The 17,209-nt window shown below is 43.3% G+C and overlaps 1 protein-coding gene across 2 annotated transcripts; it reads right to left on the bottom strand.

Moving 5' to 3' along the window:
* Nucleotides 1–1,885: 1,885 nt before the first annotated feature.
* NUDT21 (nudix hydrolase 21) lies at nt 1,886–17,150 on the bottom strand. 2 transcript variants are annotated; one of them, XM_008152323.3, is made up of 7 exons: nt 16,850–17,138; nt 13,479–13,679; nt 12,565–12,628; nt 11,172–11,261; nt 4,705–4,780; nt 3,790–3,904; nt 1,886–2,205 (listed from the first exon to the last, which is right to left on the bottom strand). In XM_008152323.3, the coding sequence occupies exons 1-7, from the start codon at nt 16,963–16,965 to the stop codon at nt 2,184–2,186; spliced, it is 684 nt and encodes a 227-aa protein (XP_008150545.1). In that variant the 5' UTR covers nt 16,966–17,138; the 3' UTR covers nt 1,886–2,183. The 2 variants fall into 2 exon arrangements, with proteins under 2 accessions (XP_008150545.1, XP_054566952.1); XM_054710977.1 differs by lacking the exons at nt 1,886–2,205; nt 3,790–3,904; nt 4,705–4,780 and adding an exon at nt 8,112–8,354 and having other exon boundaries at nt 16,850–17,150.
* Nucleotides 17,151–17,209: the final 59 nt, after the last annotated feature.

Raw genomic sequence — 17,209 nt, 5'->3', positions numbered from 1 at the left:
ACCCTCTTCCAATGCTGTAGGAATACATCATATTTAAACATCCCTATTTCCTCCCAGAAACCAGAACAAGAGTGTGGGGATACAACTACAACTAACCAGTTCAAATGCAGTTTTAAAAATTTATGTTTGTGTGTTATGAATATTACATTCAAACCCAGATCTCTTACATTCCAACATTCCAAGGTTAATCATCCAGCTGGCTTAAATGAAAGGTTTTTCTCACCTCGACCCCAGTGTATGGATGACTGACTCAAATACTTATACTGGAAAGCAGTGATTAAAAAAGAATTTCTAGGTCAGAGCTTAAGTTACAAAGGACATGAGTGGCCTCAAATCAGATGACTCAATTCACTCTTTTACTGACAGCACTTTATAAATCACACACACACACCAAAAAAAAAAAAAAAAAAGGCTACCTCTTTCCACCCACCCCAAGTGGCAAGAGCTAATGTGGTCCGGAATGTGGTCGCTTGTAGCTTTTCCCTTGGATTCAGAAGCAATCATGGAAAGTGGGCTGGGTCAAGCAGTTTCCAACTCTGCCTTCCCCAATGTTTTAGGACTCAGCTAATCAGTGAGCTCACCAATAAAGTAATTATTTAGAAATATGCTAATGTGAACCAGAGGGCAGGACTGTTAGCCCTTGAGGGAAGAGGACTAGCCACAGAACTAGGGGCTTTTTCAAAGGAAACCTGCTCATTTTGGGTCCTGGAGTATGGAGCTCACCTACAACTTGAGCAGAGGCCCAGTTACAGTTACTGCTTGATATGCAGCCATGTGAAGGTTTGACAGGACCTCAACTAAATGAATTTGAATGTTTATAAATAAAATTGCCCAGGGACTCTTGGTCTGACTTTCTCAAGTCGAAATAGGGAAAAACACGATACAGCTTTCACATCGGCATAGCCGTGTGATCAGTACCATAAAGTTGTAAGAATCAATCAACAGTTCATCTCTATTAAAAACGTAACTTGCCAGTCTCTTTTAATAGCTGTATCCTGCAAGATTTCCTTTACATTAAGCCTACAGTAAACAAGTTTGTAATAAGGCATACACAATATATTTTGACCATTAAGAAATGGCACAGCCAGCAAACTGCCCTAAGATTTGTTTTTTTTATTTCTTTAAATTTGACATTAATTTAGCAGTATTTTTAAAGTTTTTTAAATTTGTTGTTTTTCTCTTAGGCTGACAAAAATCTATCCCCTATCCTGTCCTTAGATTTCAGATTATTCCAACATTACTTTGAAATATTACTTCTCCACTGGGTCAGCTGCTAAAATCAAATTTTCATCTCTATGGATACAACTTCAAGTTAATTGAAATAACTAACTTTGCAATCCAAGAGTTCAAAACCTAACTCATTCACTTTCATAAATTTCCTTCACAGATTGCCATTTTACCATGGCCCTAAGAATAACCAAGACACCAAATTCAGAACAGCACAAATAATTAATACCCTGATTATGTGAGAAAAAAACTCTAAATGAGCTCTAGATCCATCTCTTTTTATACCAACCCCCATGATTTTCCAGAACCTACCCCATTTTAATGGTTTCCCTTATGTTTAAGGTCCATTGTTTATAAAGTAAGGTCTGGCTGAACCAGTATAAAATGTACCAGTCATGAACATACTGGGATTTCTGCTGTAATACAATGCATCAGTGTGTCAAGTTTGGTACAGGAGTTGCACCTTGGACTCATTCAAGCCAATCCAGTTCCCAAAAGTAACAGAAGATCCTCATCACAAAGATCTCTACACGGCCTTGGAGTGTACCCTCAAGAGTGGTACCCAAACAAGGGTCCCCTAAACTTGACTGATCTAAACCTGCCATTGTCTCTGAACACTCACCAGCCTAAGGGGGGAGAAAAACACAATCCTCACCTGTAACAGTTTTACCAGTTTAATGCGAAATTTAAAAAAAATACAAATAGAAAGAAGTCCACTTTCTTTAATGTACAAAAACGTATGAGTAGAAACAAAAGCAAATTAAACATTATCACATGTTTACACCACTATCTAGGTTCTTCATATCAACATTACTATTCAAACAATAGAAAGCAGGTGGCAATTTAGGGGGTGGGGAAGAGATAAAACAAAAAACCTTTTCTACCATGTTTTTTCTAGACTGTGCAGAGCTGTGCTCACAGAGACGGCTTCTTTTACTTCTCCACTGTGCAGGAATTCAGTTGTATATAAAATTGAACCTGAATTTTAAAAAGAACAACAGCTTTATTAAAAACAATATTCTTTACATAGTTTTTACCTTAGATCAGCAATTTTCAACCTTCTTCACCTCATGGCACAAGTAAGCTAACCACTAAAATTTTGCAGCACACCAAAAAATGTATTTTTGCTGATCTGACCAAAATAAAAATACGTATAACTTTGATTCATTCACACCAGACAGCTACTGTGTTGGCTGTCACTTTTTTATTTGACAATCTAAGGGAAAAGAAGTCAGTGCCCCTGACTAAGTAGTCACGTATTGCAAGTTTTAAGAATTCTGCAGCACACTGGTTGAACAATTACTGCCTTAGATCAGCGGTCGCCAAACAGTGGTCTGCGGACCACTGGTGGTCTGTGAGGTCCGAAAGGTTGGCAACCGCTGCCTTAGATGATAAAAAAAACTTGGACGTTTCTACCCTCCCTTGACATTTTTGGCATTTTCTACACCGAGACACACTTTTCTCTCACCCGTCACATCTTACACATTAAATAACAGTTATTGAAACTTAAAATAAAAGAATCTAAATTTGATTAACTATCCACTAATAGGTTCCCCGAGGGAAGGAAAAGTTTCTACACTTCATTGTATTCTGACCACTCAGCCCTGTTCCTGGCCTGGTAGGTGGTGTTTAGATAAATGAATAATATGACCTTTTTTCATATCCCATTTTTCAACCAAAGCAGAGGAGTAAAAGATGAAGTCTGATTAGTGTAACAAAACAGAAAGGCCAATTTTACTCAAGAAGTTTTAATAGAAGGCAAAATGACTACTGGAATTGTTTTTAAATTAACATTTATTAAGCACTTACAAGGTGCCTGGCATTATTATAAGCTCTTTATGTATGATATTTCACTTGTTTCTCACAATTCTATGAAGTGGGGACCACCATCCCCATTTACAGATGAAGAAAGAGGCAAATAGGTATGTATAACCATTTGTCCTGGCCACACTGTCAGGAAGTATTGAAGGTGGAAATCAAATCCAAACACTGACTACAGAATCTGTATTCTTAACCACCATGCTATTCTGCAATTCCTGGCTATGGTTAGCTCTAAGTTCAATCACTATGAGTCAACTTTAAAAAAATGCATTTCTCATCACTCTGACTTAAAAAAAATGTCAAATTCCATGTAAAAATTCAGGACGTAATCCCATATGCCCCCAATTTGGGCCTAAATACAGTAGGTTCCAGAAAGGAAAAAGAATATATTACTCCAAGAGATTCAATCCCCACATTTTTATGTAGATAACTCCCTTCGTCTTTATTGTATATTGCTGACTACAATTTTTCCATCGCTTCTTTGAATGAAGACTTCAAACTTAACTGTACAGAGTATCAAATTTGGGGAAGAGCAGTTACGCAAATACCATAATGACATGCCACAAGTTGGGGCCACTTTTGGTCAGTCATGTTTACGGCTTGCAAATGATGTAAGGGTACATCTACTGTCTTAACTTCTTTAAAGACCAAAATTCATGAACTATCCCTTCTCAAGTGGCTCGGAGTATTTTAAGTCTGGCAGCTTAGTCAAACCAACCACAAATGTTCAACGTTCCATACCTGCTCAACAGCTGAGGGAGACTAGAAATGATGGGTCCATATCCTGGCGCGTTGTCATACAATTCAAACAATGGTGCGGCTACCAGCTTGTAATTTTTAGGGACTGCAAACAAGGCTAAAAGAAAACAAAGCAGTACTCATTTTCTCTAACTTCTTATATGTAATCAGTTTCCACTTCATTTGTAGTAACCAATTTTACATTTGAGAAACATTTGTGGAAGAAGATAATCTCCATACATTTTTGTTCTGTCTTTTAAGCAAATTCACAGTGAGAGCTTTAAAACTGACTCTCTAAAGAGATCCGTGCTATTAACAACCAAGAGCACCTGATATAAGTTCTGGCCCTGAGAGGAAGGGGAGAAGTAATTTGTAATTTATTTTAGATTCCCCTTTAAGAATATTATAAGAAATGGGATAATTATTTGTTAAAATGCACAACAAGCCTAAAGATGCTATTTAAAAAAAAAAAATTCATCTGGTACTTTAGGCTCTAGTTAAACTTACTTTCTCACTCTAGCTGGTTTGGCTCAGTGGATAGAGTGTCAGCCTGAGGACTGAAGGGTCCCGGGTTCAATTCCAGTCAGGGGCACACGCCCAGGTTGTGGGCTCGATCTCCAGTGGGGGGCGTGCAGGAGGCAGCCAATCAATGATTTCTCTCATCATTGATCTCTTTCTCTCTCTCCCCTCTCCCTTTCTTCTCTGACATCAATAAAAATATATTTTAAAAAATAAACTTACTTTCTCCCCAATAGTATATGACTGGCATATCTATGAGAAAAACTAGGTAGTTCTGTATAAACTTGTTTTGTGTTTTTAAAAAACGCAAGGAAATTGAAGAAAAGATAAATAGAAGTATCCTTGAAATTACTCCATAAAAGTTTTTAGATGGCTGCATTCAAAAACAAAAAAACTTACCTTTCTCTTGAAGTTGAACCAAAAACAACTTCTTATGTTCCTTCGGTTTTGTAATATGTGCAGGAATATATGGATACTAAAATAACAAGAGAATAATTTGTTGTTGTCAAATCATCCCTTATACTTCCATGCCTCTATTTATCAACTTCTCCCATTTCAGACATTAAGCCCAAATATCAACCCTCTGAGGCCAAGTTCCTCACAACCCCAACATAATTTTAACATATATCCTGTAACTTCATTTATTTCTTTACATGTTTATCCCCCAATACAGTGCTGCTGAGAGAACCAGAATCCTTTCTAGTCTTCTCTTTACCAGGATCTAGTACCTAACAGATGTACTAATAAAGAAATGCTTTAATAAACATAAAACAAACAGTGAACTACTCAACCTCTCCAGACAAACAGGTAGACACAGGATTTACAGCTTGAGAAATTTACAACACAATTAAGTCTAATATTTAGTACTTTTTTAAAAAGTTGTTTGTTTTTCCTACAAATATCATTATTAAGTTAAGTTTTCTAGAATCCTGATGTGCTCCTTTTGTTTTAAGCCTTTTTCTCTAGTCTTCATCTTGGTGTTTAAGTCAATTGTGCTTTACAAAAAGACAGAGATACAAAGATGGTGCTCTTTTCCCCAACACCTAACCAATACCCCGAGTTCACTAAAAACACAACCCTTACGTTATATCTTACACTAGCAGAGCCGACACTAGGGTTTAGTACATTAAGGGAACTGTCCTAGGACCATGGTAGGGGACATGAATGAGACTATTCAGAAAGTAGCCTGGAGAACTTTTGGGTTTTGACTGAGCATTTTCCAGTTAGATCAAGGAATGTTCAAAAAAAAAGTTTACAGTAATTGTTCTGTGCATCTTTGACCAGGAACTTCATTTCCAGATGAAATTCTACTTTCTTAAAGCTAACACAATTCTCCGGTAGTGAGCAACTAGCACAGCTTCCATCGCACCTCATCTTCCTATCCCTCAGCTCTACTGGGAAGTCAGAAGGAAGAGGACAGACAGAACAATCTTTAGATTGGCCAACATTTTGTGAAATTCTTGACCTGGGATGTCTTGTCATGCAAAGAAGCTATTAGAGTCATAGAGCCTAGCCAAAAGAATTCAGAATCCAACTTCGAGTATTCTTTCCTACACAAACTATACTTCAGGGTAACCAAGTACTTGATGGGAAAAGTTTCTCTTTATTTAAGGGTCAGAATACCAATGAAATGAGAAGATCCAGGAAACTGTTATCAATGAGCTAATAACATTACAAAGGAGACAACCAGATATTATAACATTCCTGATAAAAGTACACAATACCACCCTTGATAGCCAACCGCCAAAATGACTCCCAGTGGTCTCAGTCTCCTTCCTGGTACCCATCCCTGTCTAGTTGTCTCCCACAATGTACTACGTGGGTTTGTGTGACTGACAGTATACAGCAGAACTCAGAGTATGTCACCACCAATATCCTACATTATAATAGAGAAACATGCAAATTGACCGCACCTCCGCTATGCCCATGATTGGGCCTGCCAGAGGCTGGGGGCGGGACTCCGAGTGGCCTATCTGGCCGTTGAGAAAACCAAGATGGCGGCGCCAAATCCTCTTAGTTCCGGGGGTCCTGGTGAGTGATGGCAACCCTAGAGGGGCGTGGTATGCACAGCCAGCAGCCTCCCAGGGGTCCCGGGACCCATCGCGACCCCGGGGGGCGTGGCTGGGCACGGCCAGCAGCCTCCCGGGGGTCCCAGGTTCAATCGCGACCGGGGGGGGCGTGGCCGGGCACAGCCAGCAGCCTCCCGGGGGTCCCAGGTTCAATCGCGACCCGGGAGGGCATGGCCGGGCACAGCCAGCAGCCTCCCGGGGGTCCCGGGACCCATCGCGACCCGGGGGGCGTGGCCGGGCCCAGCCAGCCGCTCCCGGGGTGAGGTCCCTGGGCGATCGCCACCCTCGCCTAAATGGCTGGTGCTGAGAGGGATCAATGGGGCCAGTGGACGGAGCAGGTGGTAGTTGACCACCGAGGCCATCTGCAGCAGCCGGATGCAGAGCTGGGGTCCACGTTCTCCAGGTTGGCCTCCGTGGGGCCCGTGTTGCACCCATAGTAGCCGAGTGGGGACGCTGGCATCGTAGCCCCAGCATGAGGCCAGCTTCCCAAGCCAGGCTGCGGAGGAAGGTAGGGCCTCTGGGCTGGGAGCACTCCCCCACCCCAGTGGACAGGGCACAGCGAGCGAGCAGCAGAGAGCTACTAGAGGTGGTGGGTGTGGTGGCCTGGCTTCCAAGAGGCTGGCTTCAGCTGCTGTGGCCTGCGCTGAGGTGGCTGGTGGTGGGGGCAACTGCATGGGTGCATCCGAGGCTGGGGCACTGGGAGACGTGGGACTGCAGCCCAGAAAGCGAGGCTCCGGAGGACCTGGTCACCGACCCCGGGCATTAAAGCCGCCTCCTACAAGATGTATCCTAGCCTAGGTGTGTGGGAAGCAGATTCAGGAACCTCTCCCTTTGCGGCGTCAGAGCCCAGGCCTGCCAGCACCCCAGAGGAGACCCCCACCAGGATCGGGGGCGTGACCAGTCTCTAAACCAGGGTGGCCATTAGCCTAGGCCTGCCAGCACCCCAGAGAAGACCCCCACCAGGATCGGGGGCGTGACCGGCCTCCAAACCGCCAGTGACCCTAACCCAGGCCTGCCAGCCCCCCAGAGGAGATCCCCACCAGGATCGGGGGCGTGACCAGCCTCTAAACCTCCCGCAGCCCTAGCCCAGGCCTGCCAGCACCCCAGAGGAGACCCCTGCCAGGACTGGGGTCATGGCCAGCCTTCAAACTGTGGCGGCCCCTAGCCCAAGGAGGCCTCCTGGCCGAGGACGCCTGAGTCTGTTCTTGACCTAGGGCCGGGCTCTCCCCGCAAGGGACTCAGAAGCCGCCAGAGTCTAACTGCCAGTCTCTGGGAGTGCATCCACTGTCCACCAAAATGTAGGGCCATCAAACCATTCAGTCTCAGTGCAGGCACAGGTCTGTGGCTGATGGGGTGGAGGCCAGACCAAAACAAAACAGCAGAAACACCCTGCCCACCTGGGCAGGTACTGCTGTAGTCCACGTGGCCTGGGCAGTGTAGAAAGCGCTACCTTCTCCCAGGTCCTGTTCTGGCACCGCCGCCTCGCTCACCCTCAAGCCCCCCTGAGTCCTGACAGCAAAGTGTGTGGGGCATTCTGCAGGAGTTGTGCTGTTCTGGGTGCTTTTGCCCAAAGACACACTTTGGGATGAATTCAGAGCCACATCTCATTTCCCATGACACTGGAAGAACCATGTAAAAGGATTTTGACAAAAGCTTTCCACATCTCTGTTTATTCTTTTGAATCCATAAAACGACCTTAAAAAAAGCATCCGGGCCACCTAAGAAAGAATGCACTTTCTGGCCAGAGCACGCAGGATTCTTTTGCCCAACAGGTTAAAGGGAGCAGAGCTGGCACAGTGGGAATGGCCCTGGTGCCCTATGAGGAGACCGGGGAATGGGGTTGCAGAAATTCCATAAGCCTCTTGCCACCTTCTCCTTTGCAAACCACACCATCCAGATCCACCAGGACTGGAGGCAACTGGGAATCACAGCCGTGATTTGGGACATGGTAAGCAAATCTTGAGGGGCCTCTGTAAACATCTGCAATTGATTATAAGACTGGTCTTTATTTAAAAAGAAATAAAAGAACAGCTTTGTTGAGAAATACCCATATACTGTACATGTCACCTAAAGTGTACAATGAACTGTTTTTTTAAAGTAAATTCAGAGTGGTACAACCATCACCATGCTCAATTTTTAAATATCTTCATGACCCATCCCCTCCAAAAAAAAACTTCTACCCATTGGAATCACTTTCCTGATCATCTTCCCCAAAATAGATTGCACTTTAAAGGTAGGTAAAGGAAAGTTGAGGGAAGTTAAAACACTGCACAAAGGATATTGTAAGATGACAAAGCCCAAAGTGAAGCTCATGTGTTTTCTTTAAAAAATATATATTTTTAAAATGTCAGAAAGGGAGAGGGAGAGAGAGATAGAAACATCAATGATAAGAATCACTGATCAGCCGAAACCGGTTTGGCTCAGTGGATAGAGCGTCGGTCTGCGGACTGGAAGGTCCCAGGTTCGATTCCGGTTAAGGGCATGTACATTGGTTGCGGGCACATACCCCGGTGGGGGGTGTGCAGGAAGCAGCTGGTCGATGTTTCTCTCTCATCGATGTTTCTAGCTCTCTATCCCTCTCCCTTCCTCTCTGTGAAAAATCAATAAAATATATTTTAAAAAAAAAAAAGAATCACTGATCAGCTGCCGCCCACAGGCCCCCTACTGGGGATTGAGCCCAAAACCCAGGCATGTGTGCCCCTGATCAGAATCAAACCTGGACTCTTCAGTCCACAGGCCGATGCTCTCTCCATTAAGCCAAACTGACCAGGGCCATGTGCTTTCTTCAAGTTCTGCGTGGTTGTAATGGTCCCCAAATCTATACTAATAAAAGGGTAATATGCTAATTAGAGTGGTTGTCTTCCGGACATCTTTCCAGACAAAGCCGCAGTGGCTACAAAGGCCAAGGCTCAGGCAGCCATAACCAGCTGCAGTGGCAGCAGCATTGGGGTTATGGGGGTGGTGCCTCCAGAGGGAGGCCAGACTGGGGGCCAAGGCACAGGCATTTTGGGGTGATCAGGCTGATAGGGGAGGGCAAGGTAGGGGCAATCAGGCTGTCAGGAGATCAAGGTAGGGGCGAGCAGGCAGGCAGGCAGTGGGGTTAGGGACAATCACGCAGGCAGGCAGGTGAGTGGTTAGGAGCCAGCGGTTCCGGATTGTGAGAGGGATGTCCGACTGCTGGAAGTTGGACATCCCCTGAGGGGTCCCAGATTGAAGAGGGTGCAGATTGGGCTGAGGGGCACACCCCCCCACCCCCACCCCCAGTGCACGAATTTCGTGCACCGGGCCTCTAGTTAGGTTATAACAGACTGTAGCTTCCTAGTTGGGCACTCTGTCTGTCAAAGTCTCCATCTTGTGGATCACACACTGGGGAAAGCCAGCTGTCTTACTGGGAGTTGCCCTATGGGGATGCTCTCATGGCAACTGAGGAAGGTCTTAGGTCAACAGCCAAGAAGGAGCTGAGACCTTCAGTCCAGCAGCCCAGAGGAACTGAGAGGTCTGCTAAGAATCACACGTGAGCTTGGGGTCAGATCCGTAAGCCTCAGTTCAGCCTTGAGATGACGCAATCCCAGCTGACAACTTGACCAAAACTTCACAAGAGACCATGAGCCAGAAACACCCAGCTAAGCAGCTCCCAGATGCCTGACCCTGAGAAACTAAGATAATAAATGTTTGCTGTTTTAGACTGCTAAGTTTCGGGGTAATAGATTAGGCAACAATAAATAATATTACCTCCTCTGGTGAGCCTTGCACTACCCTCCCAAAAAATTGAGCCCAAATTTAATCTATTGATCTAACTATCAATTTACAGGAGAAGATAAAGAGCTACATGTTCAATGACAACAGGGAATGCAATCAGCAAGAGAAACACTACATTATACATTACAAGGGGGAAAAAGAAAGATGGGGGCTCTGACTGGATAACTCAGTTGGTTAGAGCGTTGTCCCAATACGCCAAGGTTGCAAGTTCAATTCCTGATCAGGGCACTTACAAGAATTAACCAATGAATGCATAAATGACTGGAACAACAAATCATGTCTCTCTCTCTTTCTCTCTCTCTAAAAAAATCAATTTTTAAAAAAGAAAAGACAGGGAACCAACTTGTAGATGTAAAAAAGACATAAGAGATTATCCTAATTCAAATAAATAAAGTAACAAAATTTGAAACTATAAGGAATATGTGAACAGTGACTACATGTTTAAAGGCATTATAGAATTATTCATTTTTATTACTTTAAAAAATCCCAGCCGAAACCGGTTTGGCTCAGTGGATAGAGCATCGGCCTGCGGACTCAAGGGTCCCAGGTTCGATTCCGGTCAAGGGCATGTACCTTGGTTGCGGGCACATCCCCAGTAGGGGGTGTGCAAGAGGCAGCTGATCGATGTTTCTCTCTCATCGATGTTTCTAACTCTCTATCCCTCTCTCTTCCTCTCTGTAAAAAAAAAAAAAAAAAAAATCCTTATCTTTCAGACACACACAATGGAAAATTTATTATTGAAATTATAACGAGGATTTGCTTCCAAACAATCTCAGCTGTTAACTGAAGTTGGAATGACAGGTAAAGAATATATTTACTCTTACTATTTTCTGGACTTTTGTGTAGATTTGAAATTTTCTTTTAAAGAAAAAATGTTTCAATTAAGAAGGGTAAAAAGGAAATTTCAAGTCAAAGTCTACTATGATCTTTTTATTCCATTTTATTTATTTATTTTTTTACTATGATCTTTTTAAATGGCTGGAATTAAATCCATTTCCTACTTCCCCAAATGCCCAGCAAATACAACTGAACACTGACCTGAGGAGGTTCAAAATTTGGTCTCCACCAGTTACCAATGCAGTCATCAATGACCCAGTCTTGCAGGACTCCATCTTGACGACCTAGTATCTGTCAAAAAAGAAATGACACAGCCAGTGAACAATAAAACATAAATGCCCATACACTCTTCTTCAATGAAGAGATTTTTTGGGCAGCACTCCTAATAGATACATGCTTTCCATATGGGCTTCCTTTCTATAATTTCTTATTTATTACTGTATGTGTCACCCTGCCCAAGACATACACTATTAGTTCAAAACTGGCAATCTAGCATTGACATAACCAGAGAGGACCAACAAATATTGTTATACCCTGACTATACTTTTAAAAAACCAAAGATAATCAATTACCTATATCAGCCAATGTTATAGAATAGTTTTTATAAAATCAACTATAGCTTCTGTAAGTCACCTATCTGACGAAGTTATAAAAATAAGTGTGCAAAATTCAAAATGTTCCTTTTTATGATTCTGTATAACATTAAATTTATTGTTTTAATCAAAGTTGTACTCTACATTTTAATTAGTCAAAAATGGTTCTAAAAGTTTCATAACAACAAAGAGCAGTTCCCTGCCCCACTTCACCCATTACCACTGGCTATAACTCTCAACTCTTAGCTGTTTTACCCTGATATTTGCCTCTAGTTTTAAAAGCATTCAGAATTCTAGAGAGGCCTACCCTGGAACAAAACTACCTGCATTCAGAGCTCCAGCGTCAAGACCTACTAGATGTATAACATCAACAAGTTACTTGAATTCTCTGTGCCCCAGTTTTCTTATCAGTAAAATGGAGTTAATAATAATACCTACTTCCTAGGGCTGCTGTGATAACTAAAGAAGTTATTGTACGTAAAACACTTAGTATAGCACAGTAAGTGCCCAATAAATATTGACCTTTGTTAACCATTACTGTTACATAAACACTTCAAAGAAAAAGATAAAAGTAAGTATAAGTTCAACTTCTGGAAAATAAACATTGTACATATTAACACTCTGGGATTTAAGTTTGGTTTTTAAAAAAATATATTTTATTGATTTTTTTTTACAGAGAGAAAGGGAGAGGGATAGAGAGTTAGAAACATCGATGAGAGAGAAACATCGATCAGCTGCCTCCTGCACACCCCCCCACTGGGGATGTGCCCGCAACCAAGGTACATGCCCTTGACTGGAATCAAACCAGGGACCCTTTAGTCCACAGGCCGACGCTCTAGCCACTGAGCCAACCCGGTCAGGGCAAGTTTTATTTATTGAAAAGTAATCGTCAAAATAAACTTATGCTTTTCAGAAGACATAAAAAGCCTAATTATCTAGTAAGTGGGTGGTATTAACAAGAGCAATAATATAACTGTCCAAGCGGTTAAATAGAAAAATACCTCTGTCATTAAGCGTTTTAGTCCTTCAACTTCGTCTTCTCCTGGGTTAAGTTCACCACCAGGTCTGCATAAAGGTTAAGAATTTCAGCTTTCAACTCAATACAATTTTGGGATAATAGGAAGAAGACAGTAATAGTTATTTCTATCAAGTAACTGAACAGCACACATATTCCAGTGTCACATGGTGAGGCAATCAAAGCGAAGGGGAAGAATATGCTAGAAATAGAAAGCTGAATTCACATTAATTCACCAGACTAACCAGTCCACAAACCCTAATTTTAAACAAAATATGTAGCATATGTAAACATTACATAATTGCTGACCATCAGTCCATCCCAATCTCTTTTCTCAGGAAGCTATCTAGCGATAGTGAAGTTTGGAAACATCCAGAGAGCAATGAACCACATTCTTTTAGTCTGAAGAATGGGGCATTTTTCCAGAACTCCAACCTAAATACTTGAGACCTCTCTTTTGGTACAATCTGGTCAAATAGTTGTGAACTAAATGTGTATCAAGAAATTTATAATCTTAAATGGTAAAATTAGAAGTTTATCCATAAAAATGTAAGCCATTTCAAGAATAGGAAACACTATTCATCCTAAGAAATAATATCCATTGTTCGTAGCAATGCTACCATGATATCTAGTAATACAACTTGGACCAATTCGTTTAACAGGGCTCCTATCAAGCTCAGTCATTAATATCAATAACATAGAGACATGTGGATTTCTAGTTAGGCAATAAGTGAGCATTGCCCTGAAGAAAAATTACTTGTGATTTTTCTGTTTCTAAAGACTCCATGAACAGCTATGTTTGTTGAGATAAATGTCTACAGTAACAATTATATTCCAAAGCTGCATAAAACAGCAACCTTATTAAAAGCTGTCTTGCTGTTAATTTCCAACAATACTTACAGTTTGAAGAAAGTTGTTCCCAGCTGTAGCAGTAGCACATGGGGTAGTCGGTGCTCATGTACAATCAGAACCCCTTCTACAGTCCTCCTCATTCCAATTTTATCAAATTCCTCCCTCATGCGTTGAAATCTGGCTGCAACAGAGCTGTCCTTCTCATAGAGGGGCTCTTTTGTACCAAAAGTATAATTGGTAAGAGGGTACCTGTGATCCAAAGACAAACATTACACATGAGAACTGGAGACCATAATTTACCATCATAGATACCAACCATACAACATATACATATGTACGTATATATAACATAAGTATATGGTAAACAGTGTATATATTGTACTCAGAGACATAGGATTTGTCCAGAGTTACACAACTAGTTAACGAAACAGCAGAGACTAGAATCCAGATCTTGGAACTCTAAAGCTCGAGCTTCTATTAGATCAAGCATATACCACTATCCGTAAGGCCCTTAAATGCTTACAGTAGTTATCTGGACATCTGGTAATCCTCTGGTTTTAGGTTGTGGCTAATATAATAGCATTGCCAAGTTGGCTAATGTCCCTTTGGGCTCCTCTTACAGGTAATCAGAAATTCTATTAATTCTATTAGCTTAATGGCTAATCTCTTTTGTCTAAAAGTTGAGCTACCACTTCTATCATCTCTTCTGTTTTTTCTACTTCTCCCAGTCAAGTATCTGCAGACTTTTTTAGTTCCATAACCCTTTCCTCTTTAGATGAACTTTTCTTTCCCCTCTAAAACCTTTTAGCCTTCTGCATTTATTTCATTCATTATCCTTATTCTTCCCTTCTCTTCATTCATTTCTTCGACCCAAACTGAATAGTCTCTCCTTCTTTATCAGAATATGGCTCATGCCCTAGCCGGTTTGGCTCAGTGGGTAGAGCGTCAGCCTGTGAACTGAAAGGTCCCAGGTTCGATTCCGGTCAAAGGCATGTACCTTGGTTGCGGGCACATCCCCAGTGGGAGGTGTGCAGGAGGCAGCTGATCGATGTTTCTCTCTCATCCATGTTTCTAACTCTCTATCCCTCTCCCTTCCTCTCTGTAAAAAATCAATAAAATATATTTTAAAAAAAGAATATGGCTCATATTGATGAAGACCATTTCCATCTTGCTTTAGCATAGACCAAATTTTTCCTTAAAAATACGTTTATATTTTTATCACACATATCACCTTGTAACCCCTCAATCATGAGACTTATAGTAAGAAGCCTTTAGTTATAAGCCTTTGGGTAAGAATGCTTTGACCACATTGTCCATCCCCAAGATATCTATTCTATAAAAACGCCTTGACATTCAGTCAGTAACTGCATAACTAATCCACTCTGCTATTCTTGAAAGGGGTTGCCAAAACTTAAAAAGTTAGTTTGAGCCTGGCCATGATGGCTCAGTGGAGGTCAGGGCACATGATCAGCTGCCTCCTGCACGCCCCCCTTACTGGGGTTGTGGGCTCAATTCCCAGTGAGGGGGCGTGCAGGAGGCAGCCAATCAATGAGTCTCTCTCATCACTGATGTTTCTATCTCTCCCTCTCTCTTCCTGTCTGAAATCAATTAAAATATATGTTGTGGGAGGAGGAAAGGACTTACTTTCAACTTAGCTCACACATGTGAATTGATTTACAACACGATTATTTCTGAATACCGCATTTATATAGGAGAGGAAAAGTACTGTAAATCCATCAACACATAACTTTAATGGAGCAAAGATTAAAACATTTTCACCAAGTTAATTCTACGTAATGGCTTAGCGCAAACTGATCCAATAACCAAGGCAAATCAAGGGAAAACTGAGTCCTGGTTCTCATCACCACTACTAGTCCGGAAGCTGTGCTTTCACGTTGTGTAAAAGGGGAACATTTGCCTTTCCCACGTCATTGGAATCTTATGAGGATTTTTAAAAGCGGCGATATGCAATTAAAATTTATGTTAATGTAATAGCTATTCACTTGTATATACGCAACTATTTACCTATTCCAGATTTCATAAGCCCCAAAGTTTCACTATCTACACTTCCAGCCAGCATCTGTCTTGCCAAATAAAACAATAACCATCTTTTCAATTTCAATTCGCTTTTGAGGGAGGGAAGTTCATTTATTTGGATATGAAACAGAGAAAACATCTAAAGCAGTGATGACGAACCTATGACACGCGTGTCAGCACTGACGTGCGTAGCCATTTCTGATGACACGTGGCCGCTGAGGCCGAGGATGAAACATTTGCTGCTCCTGAGGGTGAAACATTTGCGAAATAATGTTTTTTCCTCAAAGTGACACACTCCCCGAGTTATGCTCAGTTTTTTGGCGAAGTTTGACACCCCAAGCTCAGAAGGTTGCCCATCACTGGTCTAAAGTGTCTATCAAAACACCAATATCAGAAAATCCTTGCACCTTGTTTTAAAAGCTATGTTTTCATTGATTTTAGAGAGAAGAGGGTAGAGAGAGAGAAAAATATCAATAGGCTGCCTCCTTTACAACCCCCTCCCCACCCCCCACGGGGGATGGAGCCCTCAACCCGGCTTGTGCCCGGACCAGGAATCAAACCGGAGGCCTTCTGGTGCATGGGAGGATGCTCAACCATCTGAGGAGCTGCACACCCAGGGCAAACCCTTGCACCTTTTAAACACTGACCAGAATTAAGTGGCCACTTCCTCCATTAAGGCCAGCACCACAGTGCCTCACAAACTCTCAAGACACAGCCCACGGCCAATTACCTGCCACAGCGAGATTACTAGTGAGAGTGGCCTCGAAATGCAATGGCTTTAAGTGCTTAAACAGAAAGGTGTCGATGACAAAGCGCAGCTACAACGGGTTTCCTGGGGTTACACTGGAGACTCCTCCAAGGTCTTAAAGCCCAACCGTCTCAGCATCCACCCTCCCAAGCGGATGGGTGGCTGGATGCTCTCGCTGCGGCAGAAGCCATGTGAATGCATAGGGCAGGCCAGGAGCCTAAGCACGCGAATAAAATGTGTGTGCATGAGCTGAAATGCAAAACAGCCGTTAGGAAGAAAAAACTAACGCTACGCGTTAAAGCTAGGTCTCGAGAACTGCTAGACACCATATTTTGCGGGTATCTGTGGGGAGGTGGAGGAAAGAATGAACTCAAAGCAAACGATGCTTCTTCTTCCTATGAACACAGGCGCCTGGGAACCAGCCTCCTTCCGGATAAAGAAAACCCTCTCAAGTAGGACAGGACTCGAACCCCTTGGCGCCAGGGAACGTGGCAGCGGCCTGGAGGGGAAAGGCGCGCGCTCGCCCGCGGGAGTGGGCCGGTGGGGAGGCACAGAGCCGGCGAGGGCGGGGCGCGGGCAGAACTCCGGCGGGTAAGCCGGCGAGGGCGGCTCGGGCCGGCCAGGCCGCACTTACAGGTTGATGGTGCGCTCCAAGGTGAGGGGCTTGGTCTGCTGGATGTACTTGTTGCCGAACTGGTTGACCCCCCGCGGCCAGCCGGTTTGAGAGCGATTGGGCGGCACCACGGACATGCTGGCGAGTATTGGCGGCGAGCGGAAAGGGGGCGAGGACAGGCAGGGAGACCTTCCCGGTGCGGGCAGCGGTTATCTGCGGTCCCGCTCAGCAGCCGCCGCCCGCCATTAACCTGAGAGCGCTGGAGGAGGCGGACGCACGCCGGAAGTGCATCCCGAGCCTCGGGCGGCAGGAAGTAGGGAGGCGGGAGCCAGCCCGGCCGAGCACCACTGGACCGGTGGCTGGTGGGATGTCGCAACATCT

The sequence above is a fragment of the Eptesicus fuscus genome, chromosome 21 (assembly GCF_027574615.1).
Source record: "Eptesicus fuscus isolate TK198812 chromosome 21, DD_ASM_mEF_20220401, whole genome shotgun sequence".
Classification (NCBI taxonomy): Eukaryota; Metazoa; Chordata; class Mammalia; order Chiroptera; family Vespertilionidae; genus Eptesicus; species Eptesicus fuscus.
This window is presented reverse-complemented; position numbering and strand designations above follow the sequence as displayed.

Excerpts from the sequence above, each read along its gene's own strand:
- NUDT21 (XM_008152323.3), bottom strand. The coding sequence starts at position 16,965 with ATGTCCGTGGTGCCGCCCAATCGCTCTCAAACCGGCTGGCCGCGGGGG. Across the intron at positions 13,680-16,849 it reads TTGGAGCGCACCATCAACCT|GTACCCTCTTACCAATTATA; the intron begins GTAAGTGCGGCC and ends TTTGGATCACAG. Across the intron at positions 4,781-11,171 it reads CAAATTTTGAACCTCCTCAG|TATCCATATATTCCTGCACA; the intron begins GTCAGTGTTCAG and ends TTGTTATTTTAG.